This window comes from Balaenoptera musculus, chromosome 3, assembly GCF_009873245.2.
Source record: "Balaenoptera musculus isolate JJ_BM4_2016_0621 chromosome 3, mBalMus1.pri.v3, whole genome shotgun sequence".
Classification (NCBI taxonomy): domain Eukaryota; kingdom Metazoa; phylum Chordata; class Mammalia; order Artiodactyla; family Balaenopteridae; genus Balaenoptera; species Balaenoptera musculus.
Genome location: NC_045787.1, coordinates 132,399,049 through 132,414,550, shown reverse-complemented (window position 1 = coordinate 132,414,550; position 15,502 = coordinate 132,399,049). Strand labels below are relative to the sequence as shown.

The 15,502-nt window shown below is 40.2% G+C and overlaps 1 protein-coding gene across 3 annotated transcripts; it reads right to left on the bottom strand.

Moving 5' to 3' along the window:
- Positions 1 to 498: 498 nt before the first annotated feature.
- On the bottom strand, positions 499 to 7,174 carry THG1L (tRNA-histidine guanylyltransferase 1 like). Of its 3 annotated transcripts, XM_036848985.1 has the most exons (6): positions 6,947 to 7,162; positions 6,129 to 6,305; positions 5,292 to 5,461; positions 4,393 to 4,481; positions 3,080 to 3,187; positions 499 to 2,016 (listed from the first exon to the last, which is right to left on the bottom strand). In XM_036848985.1, exons 1-6 carry the CDS (start codon positions 7,135 to 7,137, stop codon positions 1,855 to 1,857), a joined length of 897 nt encoding a protein of 298 aa, XP_036704880.1. In that variant the 5' UTR covers positions 7,138 to 7,162; the 3' UTR covers positions 499 to 1,854. The 3 variants fall into 3 exon arrangements, with proteins under 3 accessions (XP_036704880.1, XP_036704881.1, XP_036704882.1); XM_036848986.1 differs by lacking the exon at positions 3,080 to 3,187 and having other exon boundaries at positions 6,947 to 7,174; XM_036848987.1 differs by lacking the exon at positions 6,947 to 7,162 and having other exon boundaries at positions 5,292 to 5,366; positions 6,129 to 6,195.
- Positions 7,175 to 15,502: the final 8,328 nt, after the last annotated feature.

Here is a 15,502-nt window from a genome sequence, read left to right as displayed (position 1 = left end):
AGCAAGTGCACATCCCCGTTTTATAACAAAATCAAGTGATAGCCTTTGTGGTATCACATAGCACCCACAGAAAACACAAAACTTCCGTGGGTAGTTTTCTTGAAAATTTGTACTAATACCTACTTATATTTGTTTTGATATAAAATACTATAATTTACTTACAATTAAGTTAAACTTGCCAATCAAGAGCTACATTCTTATTGTCTTACTTGGCCTATCACAGTGTACTAGCCTAGGTATATCATATTTGGGCCTTATTACACAAAGTGTGGTACATTGACCATTATCCACCAAAAGCCTTTGAACCCCAAAATCTTCATGGGGAAAGCTTAGAACTGGCATTTTAAATGAGTATTTCAAGTAAATTTGTTGCATCCAGAAGTCTGTGAACCACCACTGTGATGAAGGGATGTGAGCCTGGCTTATGTAAAGACATACACACATGAAAGTCCGACTCATATACTGCATTTGTATGAAAAAAACAAATGAAAAATTAGGCCAAGGGAGTTGAAACCTTTATTTTTTTCTCTCAAAGAAATTTTATCAATTACCAAACATGAGCCATGTCTCCTATTCCCATGAAGTGAAGAGAACAGGAAGGGAAAAAAAGGCATCGACAGATGGGGTGTCAATTGGTGAGGGATGAGACCAGCCGTTGCCCTTTCAAAAATACATTTGCTTCTTGGCTGTAATTTCTACAGTGCAAGACCAGGCACTGGGATGTGGGCTGTCTCTTAATTAATTCTTTATAGAGCCAAATTAATCTTCTTCCTCTAAAACATGAAATGAGGACAAGAGATGTGAGTTCTCTACCACCTATCCCCACTGCCTCCCCCCTTCAGAGGCCAACGGCTTGGCAACGTGCAGTTCCTGCTGCTCCTCACCCAACGCCACTGGCCCGTCGGCAGGTAGAACTATTAGGACTTCTCTGCCACCTGCTCCCTGTGACCCCAAGATGAGTGTTGGTCCCTCTGTTCTCCAACTCAAATGTCACTGTTCTGATTATACAGAGGCTACCTGAGAATCTTTTTCAGGAAGTCCACAGGAAGGTGACTTTCAAAACTGAAGTGTCTAGAGGACAGAGGGTAAATGTTTCTTCCTCCTCGTTCATTCATTCTCATGTTTTCTTTCTCCCACATGAACAGGTAATTCTCTTTCTTCTTAGAAAGACGTTAAGTGGCCTTGTAATCACTGCCCCTGGCAAGATGATCATGATGAGCAGGCTGCCAACTCCACAAAATCAATCTAGGGAATGTTTACACAAGGACATCCAAACTACAACTCATTTGTTCAGCTCAAGTTGCCAATCTGGAGATTGGCACAAAGCCCTCAGTTTGCCCTGGAATTCCTGAATTCAGAGGCATTGGGCAGGCATCAATCCATATTAACTCCAGGTCTGCCAAAGATGAATGCAAGGAGATAGGTGGGAAAGGTGACCACGGTCACTGGAGTCTGTGGTTAAGAACAAGTGGGCGAGAGTAAAGTCTGGGCTCATCTTCTATCACAGGTGAAAAGAGCTTGACAATTTTTTTAAGACTTACGCCACAATCTAAAAATGATTCATTCTGCAAGGCATAAAATAGTTCTTGCTTTATAAAAATAGTACCATGATTTTTTAAAAACTGCACTTCTACCAAAGGAACCATGTTTCAACACTGAAAAATAGGTGTTCCACTTAAAGCAGAACAAGATACACCACCCACATCCATCCTTTCTTTCTCTGTTCCCCTCCCAACCAGAGTCATGTCACTCCCAGGACACTGTTCTGCATGGCACAGATGCTAGGGCCACCTAAGGCCAGGAGACTTTGGGGACCCTGCATGGTCAAGCACACCAGTACTGAAAAGCAAAGGGTCAGCTGTCTTCATCTAAGATTTCTGGATGTTCCTTCCAGAAAGCATCCCCAATGATATCGCAGTGTAAGGGCACCGCCTTAGTCCTGGTCCGGGTCACCACCATCTTTTTTCCTTCCATTTCTGCTGGCAGCCTAACTTCTTTTGTCGTGACTTCATCCACCTATAGGTAAAGTTAAAATATTGACACATTAACTAGAGAGTAGGTTTGGGAGAGAAGAGGGAGAAGTGGGGGAAGTTTACTTTTTCACTTTATATACTTCTGACAAATACATATTTTCAGGCATATATATATATATGAACATACACATACATATACATATATATATATATATCAGAGATATATGTATATCTCTCACCATACGTGAATTTCTTTACAACTAAAATACTTTTTAAAAAAGTTATGTTGCTATATTTTGAAAGGAGACCTTAGGAACAAAGAAGGGATTCTATGTTCCTTGTTAGCAATAACCATAAAATTAAAGACATTTCTGCTCTCCCACCTGCATTAAGAAGGATCCGAGTCTGTGCCAAACAAATGTTTTAAAAATACTAATAAAAGAGCTGAAGCTGCCAGTGGGATACCTAATACCCCTTAATACTTGAAAACATTCATTTCAGAAAAAAATACTTTAGACAGAAGGAAATAAATTTAGAGACTTCATTATGCCCAGGAGCTGGATCAGAGCAAAAATATTGGTAGAATTAAGGATATAGATGAATGCATGGACAGAATATTAAGTTAAGTATGAATGTCTAGGGAAGCCCTCAAACATTCTGCAAGGGACAGAACCCTCACATATAACATCAGTTCCTCATATTATAGTTCTCATGGGATGGATGGACCATTTAATGGAATTATCCAGTGTGGGAGAAATTATTTTTTTAAATGTTCTCTGAATGCAAAAATTCTCATATCTGCACATCTGCACTATACCTGTTTAAAGGGGTTTGATTAGATTTGGGGAGAGCTTATGACATAGAAAAATAAGTGTAATAATTCTAAAATTCTGACAGAATGGGGGAGTCCAGATCACAATGTTCACTGACAAACTGACAAAACGAGCATCCATAATAATAATCTATAGCATCTCGTTTTGGAAAGGGTCTAATTTGTGCTAGTGACTGGAGTCCCATCAGCATACAGGCAGCAGGCAAGACAAAGCCTGGGATGGGCACAGGCTTTCCTTCTGACCTCCGTTTTCCCTCAGACATAACAGCATTACCTTCTGCCATATCAACACAGTTCCCTTCCTATACATCAGTGGCTCATTATTGTAGTTGATGTTGAATTCGGAAAATAAAATCTCATTCTTGTCTGCTGTAAGAGTTCCCTGAAGAAATAAAAACAGATATAAAAAGCTTTGTAGGTCTTTTCTCTCCCCTAACCCCACCTATCCATTCCACTCTCTATCTAAACTTCCATAACAAATCAAGAAGTGGAAGCATTTCATCAAACATCATATAGATGTTAATGAATTTTCATTTTAAAAGCAGTTCAAATCTTATTTAAATATCAAAATTCATAAAATTCTCTTTTGTAGCAAGTAACTGGCTTTACAAGTCACTACTGTGATGGGGTGAGAGGAACTAATAGTAAGAGTACCGATTCTGTACTAGATAGCTTTTGTATTATTTGACCCTCATAACCATCTCCATTTTAGAGATGAGAGCTCTGAAGCTTAGAAAGATTATATAAATTTTCCGAGGCCAAAAGTGCTCTTATTCGTATAAGAATCAAAATCTGATCTCAGCACTTCCAAACTCTGGCTAGATCTACCAGTCTTCCTATTATTGCTACATATGCAACTTTATCATTATTGTTAATAATGACAACCATTTACTGCGTCACTATAATGTCCCAGGCATTGTATTAGGAGCTAATACAACACATCATCTCATTTCACGGTTAGTTTTCCTACAAGTAGCATGGTCATCTAATAATACAAGCCAGTATTTACTAAGTACTTACAGTGTGCTCTGTACTAGCCTTTATGTGTTTTACATGCATCATGCCACTTAATTCTCACCAGAAATCTATGAGGTAGGAACTACTATTTTCTACATTTTACCTATTAAAAACTAAGGCAGAGAGGATAAAATTAAACAAAAGCCTCTGAGTACAATTATTTGACCCCCAGAGCCTAAACTCTTAATGATACACAGGAGTCCTAACCCCAAGAAACTCCAGGTCCCCAGCAGGGACTGACAATCATGAAGCAGCCAGGTGGGGCTGACAAAAAAGAAGAGCAAGTGCCCTTTACAGGGGGCAGCCTATACACAGCTCCAGCTAAGCATTACCATGTGGGAGTGTAGAGCCATTAATTCCATTTTCCAGCTGAGGACACTGAGGCTCAGGGAGTAGTAACAACTTATCCACAGTCACAAAGCAAGCAAGCAGCAGACCTGCTACGAGTATGATCTTTATATCTTTTCAAAACAAAACTGTAAAAATTTAAGAGCTTAAAAAGAAGGCCAAATGTCATGAGAGAGCATAAACTGTCCCCCCGTAAGTATTAATGCAGTAAGATCTTTATACCTGTAATCTCTCTTGGGCTTGTATTGGTGTTAATCCAGACTGCTGTACTAGTGCCCAGAAAACTGTATTATAAAGATTATTGATGTGACCTGTAAAGAAAACATAGTGGCACTGTGTATGCACATAGAATCTTTATTCAATATTCACCCTTCAAAGAGTACTGGAACCCCACCTCTCTCCTCTTTAAAGAGACCGCAGAGACATATAATTACTTGTGCAAAGCCATACACAGGGAACACAGAGGGAAGTGGTCAAGCAGAAAAAACTTATTTCCTAACAGTTTTATCCTGTCACTTCAGTTGTGCTTTACACAAATCTGTTAACTTGTGCATTAAGCTAAGGAATACTTTCCAGGTTACTTGATTTATATTATTCCCACCTCTCTTCCAGCTCTCCTGGCAAAATCAAGACACACCAAATGAATAAAAGTCTCACAAACATTTCATCATAGTCATGTAAGGAAGGGTCACAACTTGAATACCCACTGAAGCCAGCACAAACATAGATGTGTAAAGCAGAGTTCCCAAGGGAACAACAGGGAATGGTAGAGGCTGAGGCACACTGGCTCCTATGTGCATGAATGTGTGCCTGCGTGTGTGTGTCTGTGTGTGTGTCTGTGTGCATAAAGGCAGCAGTCACTACGCAGGTTCTGACCAATACTAAGTGGGGATATAGACCTAGTATTGCCAGATCTTGTGATTTTTCCAAAAAGAAAAAAAAGCTGGAAATAGGTAGTATTTACATAAAACCTGCCAATTTTTCAAGTATTTTCAACTAATTTTTAAAACTTGAAATACTGCATTCCAAACAAAATACATGGGCCAAAAATGTATCAGATCATCACCTCTAATATAAGGAATCAGTAGTTTAACTACATCTGTTTATTTGGTTTCACTTACAATCTGCTTGCCGCCAGCTGAGATAGTCCTTTAAGGTCTGGTTGCTAGGATACACCACGACTCTTCCATCAAAGCCTGGGGGATACCGAAGGGGCTGGTCCTCAAAGTAATCCCGCCAGTAAAACACATAGCTGGAGGCGAACTGGGAGACCACGTGAGTCATAAACTTACTTTCAAAAGGCACAGTGGGTGGAGCAAAAAAAGAGAAAATACATGATATTAATTCAACACCATGACAGGGTCTGTGGGTGTAACAGAGAGATAACACAAACTGTCCAGCGAGCCAAGAGATAAGACGCGATGGGTCAAGAAAAACTATTTTAGTATTTCAGTTATATATTTAAAATGCAGCCTTGTCTCTCCTTCTAGTCCTATAAGTAATTTACTAACGTCAAATGTTCTTCCATAGCATGTGACGTGAATTTATGGTTCAAGAGGTTTTTTTTCAGGTCTTGGAAGGAGGGGAACCATTGTTTTAAAAACATCCCAATTCATTACATGATCTGTCTCCTGTGAGAATTTCAATATACTGCCAAATCAAATATCAGATTTGTCTAATTTGTACTCAGATCCTCCTTAACTAAAAGTTTAGTTTCTGTTTCTAGTCTTAATGTTCAATGCCAGATCAGTTTAGAAGCTAAGGTGATGGGGAATAGAGAGAAAAAATCAAAGAGGTATACAGAATGCTCAGGTATCAGATGGAAGTACAACAGTCTAACCTGTTATATACATACATTCTGCAGTTGCAAATACTACAGTCTGTAAGTCTGTGATTAAGATAAGCAGAAGCCAAATGCTGGTAGGAAATATTCTGAAGGAGCTAGGCCACAAAATTACCTGGCTCTTCTTTTAAACCAATTGCTTTTCCGCTTGAACACAAAGCTGTACTCATCACTCTGTCCATACGCAATCACAATATCCTCCAGTTCTTCCATTACGGTTTGGGCACATTTAGTCATTAGATGGAGAGCACGGCTGTCATTAGGTTTTGTAAAGTTGTGCTTCTCAGCAAACCTTCATAAGGGAAAAAGAAGAGGGAAAAGGGCGTGGGTGGAAGAGAACTTGTCATTAATACCACAGATCAAAGAGGCTGTTCAAAGAGGAAGATACTGTAATAGTGCCTGGCTCCTTGGAAGTGCTCAATAAATATTAACTACAATAATCATTACTAAAGTAACACTTTTTAAGACTTAAATTCCCATCTTTCTGCTACACTTCTTTCTTTTTTTTCTGACTTTTCCCCTCCTGAATCCAGTCCATGTGTCCTGCTACTTAATAATGAAACAACATACTCTACAGTGTTGCCCACAGCAAGGCCAAAACGGGCCGCTGAACAGTCAGCCCTCAAAGATACCTACCAAAATAGCTTGTCAATTTGTTGAAGAGCTGAAATAATGGGCCCGAGAGTGACTTTTTCCACCACAGTCTTGCTAATGGACACCCCAAGCCAGCTCCTCACCAGGGGAGCACCGTGTCTCGTTTACCCCGCCTAGCTCGCGTTCAAGCCGGTTGTAGCCAGCACGCAGGGTGCTCAGTGCCGCGCGCTCACTGGCTGCCGAGTTACCCCGATAACCATGAGCTAGGGGCTGCGACAAATGTGTCGCATTCTCTGGAAGCACTGGCGAACCACGCAGCCCTGAGCCCAGCTCGCTCACCGATGGAAATTCCTGCCGTCCAGCCGCACCACCACCCAGCAGTGGGCAAGGCATGTGTCGTCAGCCTCGAAGTCCCGCACGTACTCGAACTTGCTTTTTGCCATTGCCGCTCCCAATTTCAAGCACCGTCTCAGAGGGACGGAAGTGGCAGCCAAGCAACCGCGAACTTTCACGGCGCCAGCAGCCCACATTTCCCCCACGGAAATGAAAGCACCAGAGAGCTCCGCCTCGGAAGTTCCTGTGTCTTCTCAGGGTCGCTCTAGCCGTAGTGGAAGCCAGCATCTCTCTCGCCTCTCCTTGTAGTTCTTCGTGGACTTCCGGGACTGGAAGGAGGGTTCCATTCTTTTAGCACTGCTCATGGTTGCTCGCCGGTCTCCTAACGTCCTGCAACAAATCATTCTCACGAAATTTAAAAAAATTCATTTCTGGCCAAGTTTGAAGGTTTGTGATTTTTTTTTCTTTCCAAATAGCATTTGTTAATTTGTTGTAGAAAATGTGGGATATATAGAAAAATATAATTAAGAAAATTAACACTTCATGTCTCCCCTCTCCCTGTCAAAGCACTGTGGATGGTTCCTTATGGTCTCTTTTTGTATATGTATGTTTACACAGGGAATACACAAAATTGGAATCAGACACCTGTACAATTTTTATATTGTTTCCACTCACCTCGAGTATTTGCCAACGTCATTAAATATTTCAAAGAGTGACTTAAAATAAATTAATTAATTAAAAGGACTCATTCTAACATACGTAGTACTAAATTAAGTCATTCAACTTTTTCACAAAGACTCAGTGCTTGAGATCTTGTTGCTGGTAGATACTAGTAACAGTAAAACCCTAATATTTGTACGATGCTGTATGATTTATAAGGCTCTTTTGAATTCATTACCGTCATATATATATCCCTCAAGAAAATATCATTCAAACAATATAAAAGGATATATGGTGAAAAGTAAATCTCTCACTGACTCCTAACTCCCTACTTTAAGCAATCACTGTTACCAGTTTCTTGCATATCCATTCAGGGAGAGATATAGAAATAGAGACAGAGATGAACATAGAGATAGAGATGTGTTTTGTTTTGGGGCAAATTATGCTCAGAGACTGAGACTGTCTTTGCTAATATTTTATTTACTATAGGTTCACTGTGGGAATTATAATTTCACAAGCCAATAGCACACTGGATATGTCTCTTAATAAGCCAATAAAGAAATAACATACTCCAGATGATAGATTGCTTACACTATTGTTCCAGGCAAGGGGAGATAAGAGAAAGTACAAATTCAGTTGAGGTGTATCTTTCCTATGCGGTTGGTTCTCAGGAGAGTTGGCTTGGCCAACCGCAAGTTGATGTCCAGATGCCAGCTATACGAAAGCGGAAAGTCCCCTGTTGCTAGAGTATGTTGTTAGGGAATGAAGCCTGGTGTTGAGGTGCAAGATGATCTTTGCTGGGTCCCTGCACAGCTTTCGCCAGTGCTGGTAAAAGAGTCACTTTTACCAGCAGAAGCTTATGCTCCAAGGGTCTTCAGAGAGCTGTTAGGTCAGCAAAGAGTCACCTTGCCCAGGTCAAAACTCTCAGATAGTCCTCACAAACTCCTCACCACAGTTGCTTCTTAGTCTGTTTTTATTGATAAGCCCCCAGTGGGGCCCCTCAGCAGTTGAGCTGCTGGGTGCTTATCGATGACAACAGATGAGATAATGACATCCTGACACAACTTACTTCATTCTTATAGCAAAACAACTTTATTTCTTTACTTTTTTTTTTTTAAAGAAAGATTCTTAGATTTATTTATTTATTTATGGCTGTGTTGGGTCTTTGTTGCTGCGCGTGGGCTTTCTTTAGTTGCGGCGAGCCGGGGCTACTCTTTGTTACGGTGCACAGCCTTCCCACTGCAGTGGCTTCTCTTGTTGCGGAGCATGGGCTCTAGGTATGCGGGCTCAGTAGTTGTGGCTCGTGGTCTCTAGAGCGTAGGCTCAGTAGTTGTGGCGCACAGGCTTAGCTGCTCCACAGCATGTGGGATCTTCCTGGACCAGGGCTCAAACCCGTGTCCCTTGCATTGGCAGGCGAATTCTTAACCACTGCGCCACCAGGGAAGCCCAAAACAACTTTATTTCTAAAAACAACTTTTTTTTTTTGCCTTTGCCATAAACAAGTGGATTAAAACAACTTCACTTTAGTCATAAACAAGTGGATCTGAAATCATATCAAACCACTTGGAGGTTTCTGGAGCAGCCTAGCCCAGTAGATGAGAAGGAGCAGTGATGTGGAGTAGCTGAGGAAAGGATGGGGATACCTCACTGCAGTCCCCCTCAGCTTTGGGGGCCTAGAAAAGATCATTATCATTATCAGTCCCATAAGAAGGATCTCAGAGGTTGGTGGGGGGCAGGAGCTGGGAGTTGCCTCTGGGGCCACTGGGCAAGTACAGTCACCCCTCCTGGAGAGGATATGGAGACAGACAGAGCTAGAAGGGCCAAAGGGAGCTATGGCTGCTTCTCTTCAAGGGATCCTTGGAGGATCAGGCTGGTGCTAAAAGAATGGCCCCAGGCACCATGCCAACCCAGGAAGAGAGGACTTCGCACCACCCAGCCAATTACGTAGAAGGCCTCTGCCTTGTCTACAAGGCAGTTCAGCTAGGCAGAGGGCTAGTTCAGCCCTCAATGGGAATTAAGCCTTGAAAAGAGGGGAGTGATGCAGAGAATCTCAGAACCAGAATGTGCCTCCCACCTCCTTCCAGGTTGTTGGAGTGGGAGCAGAGTGCAAGAGCAGACCCTGGACCTCCCACTCCCAGCCCTTTCAAGTAAGAGGCCTGGCCTGCACTGGGGCTTTGAGGGAGGGGACACTTTTCACAAAAAGACAAATACTGTATGATTCTGGAAACTTGATGAGGTGCTTAGAGAAGTCAAATTCATACAGACAGAAAGTGGAATGATGGTTGCTAGGGGATGGGGGCAGTGGGGGAAGGGGAGTTGTTGATGAGTATAGAATTTCTATTTTGTAAGATGAAAAGAGTCCTGGGGAATGGGTGCAGGATAATGTGAATATACTTAACAGCACTGAACTGTACTTAAAAATGGTTAAACTGGTAAATTTTTTGTTATGTGTATTTTACCAAAATTAAAAGTTAAAAAAAAATTCTGCACATAGATATTTATGACCTAACTGCATGCTGACCTCTATTTTTCAAAAATTCTGTTACTTAGAAGATCATATACTCACTAAAACAGAAAGAAAAGTTGCCTTTGGTATGGAAGTCATGTTTCAGTTTGTCTTCCCTGATGCTGACTCATTTCATTTATACTAAGAACTGTATAATGTAAATGAAATTTAGGGTGGAGGCAGGCAAGAAGGAATAATTTGTCTCTAAAGTCTCCTTCCCTGCTCTGAACCACTGTAATCAAATTTCTGGCTGGGAGTAATGCATATGCTTCCAGGAACGAACTGCCTAGTTCTGTCACAGTTTTGAGGCAGAGAGAAGCATTAGGACATACTAGGACATACACAGGTATAAAATTTAGAACTATTATTCTAGAGTAAATTAATGATTACACATCTTGTAATTGCCATAATACATTTATTCTGAATTTTTGAGACATAGCTTGCATAGGTCAGAGTGAATGGATTTTATTTCTGAATAGTCATTGATTGTGTGTCCTTAAAGGGACATGCTTAGTCAACTACCCATTCTTTCTCTACTTAGCAGCAGTTCTGTAAGTCATGAGGACGTGGTCACTGGAGGGCTTGGAAAAAAATATTAGGAGAGAGACTTCCCTGGTGGTCCAGTGGTTAAGAATCTGCCTTCCAATGCAGGGGACGCAGGTTCGATCCCTGGTCAGGGAACTAAGATCCCCCATGCCGCAGGCGGGGTAACTAAGCCCATGTACGGCAACTTCTGAGCCCGCGTGCAACTAAGATCCGACACAGTCAAATAAATAAATAAGTAAATATTTTTTTAAAAATTAGGAGAACAGAAAGGGGAAATTAGATGTATGTTTCCTAGTCCACTTGACCTTGTTCCACTTAATCTCATGAATTTACTCATTCATTGAACAAATGTTTCTTAATTTCCTACTATGTACCATGCACAACAGGATGCAACAGCAAACAATGCAGCCATGGTGCCTGCACAGTGGAGTTCATGGCCAATGACGGAGACAGACATTAAACAAGAGTTGCACAAGTAACCATTAAACTAGAATTGTGTTAAGTGTTGTGAAACAGGTTGGAGGCCCTGCCCTGATTGGGGGACTGGGGATGAACCATGAAGTTTCCCCTGAGGAAGTAATACTTAAATTGAGATCTGAATGATGAGGTCAAAAGACAGCTTGCTCTGCATGTTCCTAGAGTCTTTGAATTTTAATGTTGAATGAATATTTCACCAAAACATTTTGCTTGTACAAAGTTTTGGAAAAGGACCCGGAGTGACGTGAGTTTCCATATCATGGATCAGCCAATTAATAAATACCTAATAGGAACCTTCAATGTGTAAGGGCACTGGGCAAGATACTGACTGGGAAAATGTAATAAATAATCATACCTTCCAGGTGTAAGAAACTTAGAATTTTCAAACCATATTCTCATTTATTATCTCATTTTCGCTTTTAATGAGTGTGTGGGGGAGGCAGAAAAATAATTCTATTTTTTAAGAAAGGAAACAAACTCTGTGGGAGTTGGTTGAGTGATATGCCTGATATCCCATGGCTTCCACAACCAGAATTAGAACCCCGTCCTTCTGATATCAAGTCCAAGTCTTATCTACTCTATGACCTTGACTTTCTATGTTTTAAAGGAATGAAGTGGATAGCTGTTTTTTTGCCTACTCAACATCCCTTTTACTGTCTTTTGCCAAAGGCACCCCACTGTCCTTTTCCCACCCTCAGACCATTTGGTTTATGTGGGGATAACCCTATCCCACCTTTGCTCCATGGTGAGCGCTTGACTAAAACCACTGTAGTGTCACAGTGTGAATTAGAAAAATGCACCCTCTCCAGCAGATATAGTTGTGCACGAGGCAAAAGTGTGGTGTGCCCTGCACTGGACCTCAGCTCCTGCTTGTTCTCTTTGCAGTGAATAACCTGCACAAACACATGTGGCGGCCTCACTAATAACTGAGATCTGTCTAATCACGTTCAGAGATATGCACCTAGCCCAAGCCAGGTCAATGAGACAGTCTAGCACTGTGCTAGAATGACTGGGAAAATGAGACTCTCTTCCTATTAGAGTTGCTACACTGGTAGCCACAAAGCTTTAAGCAGGAAGAGCCCCTCCCTGCTCCACATTAAGCCTACACAAAGGGAAAAAAATCTGAAAGATGGAGAAAAAAATTTCTGATGACACTGATCACCATGCCTGGAGCCAGTGCTACTCCTAGACTCTTGTAAGTTCCAGGAAAGCAGGGAGGGACCTTGTTTAATATTTTTCAAAGCTGTATCGCCCTTGCCTAGAACAGTGTCTGGCACAAGGGAAGCAATCAATAAATATTTGTTGAGAGATTGAGCCAATAAGTTCCTTTTTTATTTATGAAATTGGGTTTTTAGATATCTCAATTCATTGGGGTGTAAATAAATAATAACTTCATTTTTTTCCCTAATAACTGCTCTCTCTTGTTCTCCTTTGTTGCTGGTTAGCAATTTCCTTAAAGAATCTTGTTCAAAACCATACCTTTCCATTTAGTAAAATGTGTTAGTGTTGGTATTCAAATACTGGTCAAGAGCACAGTGCTCCCCTGCAAGGTAGGCAACTCTCCCTCTCTGCCCTATTCCACTATCAAGTCAGGATGGGGAGGTGGTTGATATAGCAGATCTGGTTTGGGTATCAGGGTGATGCTGGCCTTGTAGAATAAGTTGGGAAACATTTCTTCTTCCATTTTTTGGAATAGTTTGAGAAGGATAGGTGTTAACTCTTCTTTAAATGTTTGATAGAATCCATTTGTGAAGTGATCTGATCCTGGACTGTTGTTTGTTGGGAGTTTTTAAAATTATTGATTCAATGTCATTACTGGTATAGGTGTATTCATATCTTGTATTTCTTCCTGATTCAGTCTTGGGAGATTGTGTGTTTCTAGGAATTTATCCATTCTTCTAGATTGGCCATTTTATTGGCATACAATTGTTTATAATAATCTCTTATGATCCTATTTCTATGGTGTTGGTTGTAATTTCTCTTTCATTTCTGATTTTGTTTATTTGGGCTCTTTTTTTTTTTTCTTGATGAGTCTGGCTGGCTAAAGGTTTATCAATTTTGTTTATCCTTTCAAGGAACCAGCTCTTAGTTTCATTGATCTTTTCTATTTTTTCTTTTTTTGGTCTTTTTTTTTTTTTAATTAATTAATTTATTTATTTATGGCTGTGTTGGGTCTTCGTTTCTGTGCGAGGGCTTTCTCTAGTTGTGGCAAGCGGGGGCTGCTCTTCATCGCGGTGCGCGGGCCTCTCACTATCACGGCCTCTCTTGTTGCGGAGCACAGGCTCCAGACGCGCAGGCTCAGTAATTGTGGCTCACGGGCCCAGTTGCTCCGCGGCATGTGGGATCTTCCCAGATCAGGGCTCGAACCTGTGTCCCCTGCATTGGCAGGCAGATTCTCAACCACTGCGCCACCAGGGAAGCCCTTTTTTTGGTCTTTATTTCTGCTCTGATCTTTATTATTTCTCTCCCTTTACCAACTTTGGGTTTTGTTTGTTCTTCTTTTTCTAGTCCTTTAGATTTAAGGCTAATTTATTTGTAATTTTTCTTATTCCCAGAGGTAGACTTGTATCACAATAAACTTCCATCTTAGAACTGCTTTTGCTGCATCCCATAGATTTTTTTGATGGTTTTTTCCATTTTCCTTTGTCTTTAGGTATTTCTTGATTTCCTCTTTGATTTCTACAGTGATAAATTTGTTGTTTGGCAGCATTTTGTTTAGCCTCCATGTGTTTGTTTATACTTTTTGTTTTTTTTCTTGTAGTTGATTTCTAAGTTCATAATATTGTGGTTGGAAAAGATGCTTGGTATGATTTCAGTCTTAAGCTAATTGAGACTTGTTTTGTGGTCTAGCATGTGATCTCTCCCGGAGACTGTTCCGTGTGCACTTGAAAAGATGTGTATTCTGCTGCTTTTGATGGAATGATCTATATGTACATCTATTAATTCCATCTGGTTTAATGTATTGTTTAAGGTCAGCGATTCCTTATTGATTTTCTGTTTGAATGATTTGTCCATTGATATCAGTGGGGTGTTAAAATCTCCTGCTGGTATTATGTTGCTGTCAATTTCTCCCTTTATGTTTTTCCATATTTGCTTTATGTATTTAGGTGCTCGTATGTTGGATGCATATATATTTACAATTATTATATCATCACAAGACTTTGTTTTGAACTCTATTTTGTCTTATATAAGTATTGCTACCCCAACTTTCTTTCTGTTTCCATTTGCACAGGGTACCTTTTTCCATCCTCTCATTTTCAGTCTGTGTGTGCCTTTAGATCTGAAGTGAGTCTCTTATAGGCCACATATAGATGGGTCTTGTTTGTTTTCTTTCTTTATCCATTCAGCCACTCTATGATTTTTAATGCAACATTTAGTATATTTACATTTAGAGTAATTATTGATAGGTATGTACTTATTGCCATTTTGTTAATTGTTTTGAGGTTGTTTTTGTAGTTCTTTTTTGTTCCTTTTTTCTTCTTTTGCTCTCTTCCCTTGTGATTTGATGACTATCTTTAGTGTTATGTTTGGATTCCTTTTTCTTTTGTGAGTGTGTAGCTATTATAGGTTTTTGGTTTGTGGTTACTGTGAGGATCATACTACTATATATGTATATTATTATAATCAAATATAATTATATTAAGTCAATGATCTCTTAAGTTCAAATGCATTCTAACAACTCTGCATATTTTTAGACCTATTATTTCAGCTTTATTGAGGAATAATTGACATAAAATTACAAGATGTTTAAAATGTACGTCGTGGTGATTTGATGTATGTGTACATTGTGAAAGGATTCCACCCATCTCGTTAATTAACACATCCATCACCTCACGTATTTATCCTTTTTGGGGGGAGGTAAGAACATTTAAGTTCTACTCTTTCAGCAAATTTCAATTATACAATACAGTGTTATCACTACAGTCACCATGTTTTTCGTTAGATCCTCAGACCTTATTCATCTTATAACTGAAACTTTGTACCCTATTACCAACCTCTCCTTATTTCCCCCACCCCCCGCCCTGGCAACCACTTTCCTGCTCTGTTTCTAGCCTTCGACTTTTTTTTTTTTTTTTTTTTTAAGATTTCACATATTAGTGATTCTATGCAGTATTTGTCTTCCTCTGCCTGGCTTATTTTAGATTAATTACATTTAAAAAGTATTCCAACCCATGTCCTCAAAAGCTGTATAATCTTCCTTTACAAATAACAGTTTTTATTTAAATTGTATAAAAACCATATATGGTTTGCATTTTTTTTCTTATTAGTCATCAATTTTATACACATCACTGTATACATGTCAATCCCAATAGCCCAATTCATCACACCACCACCACCCCCTGCCGCTTACCCGCCTTGGTGTCCATACGTTT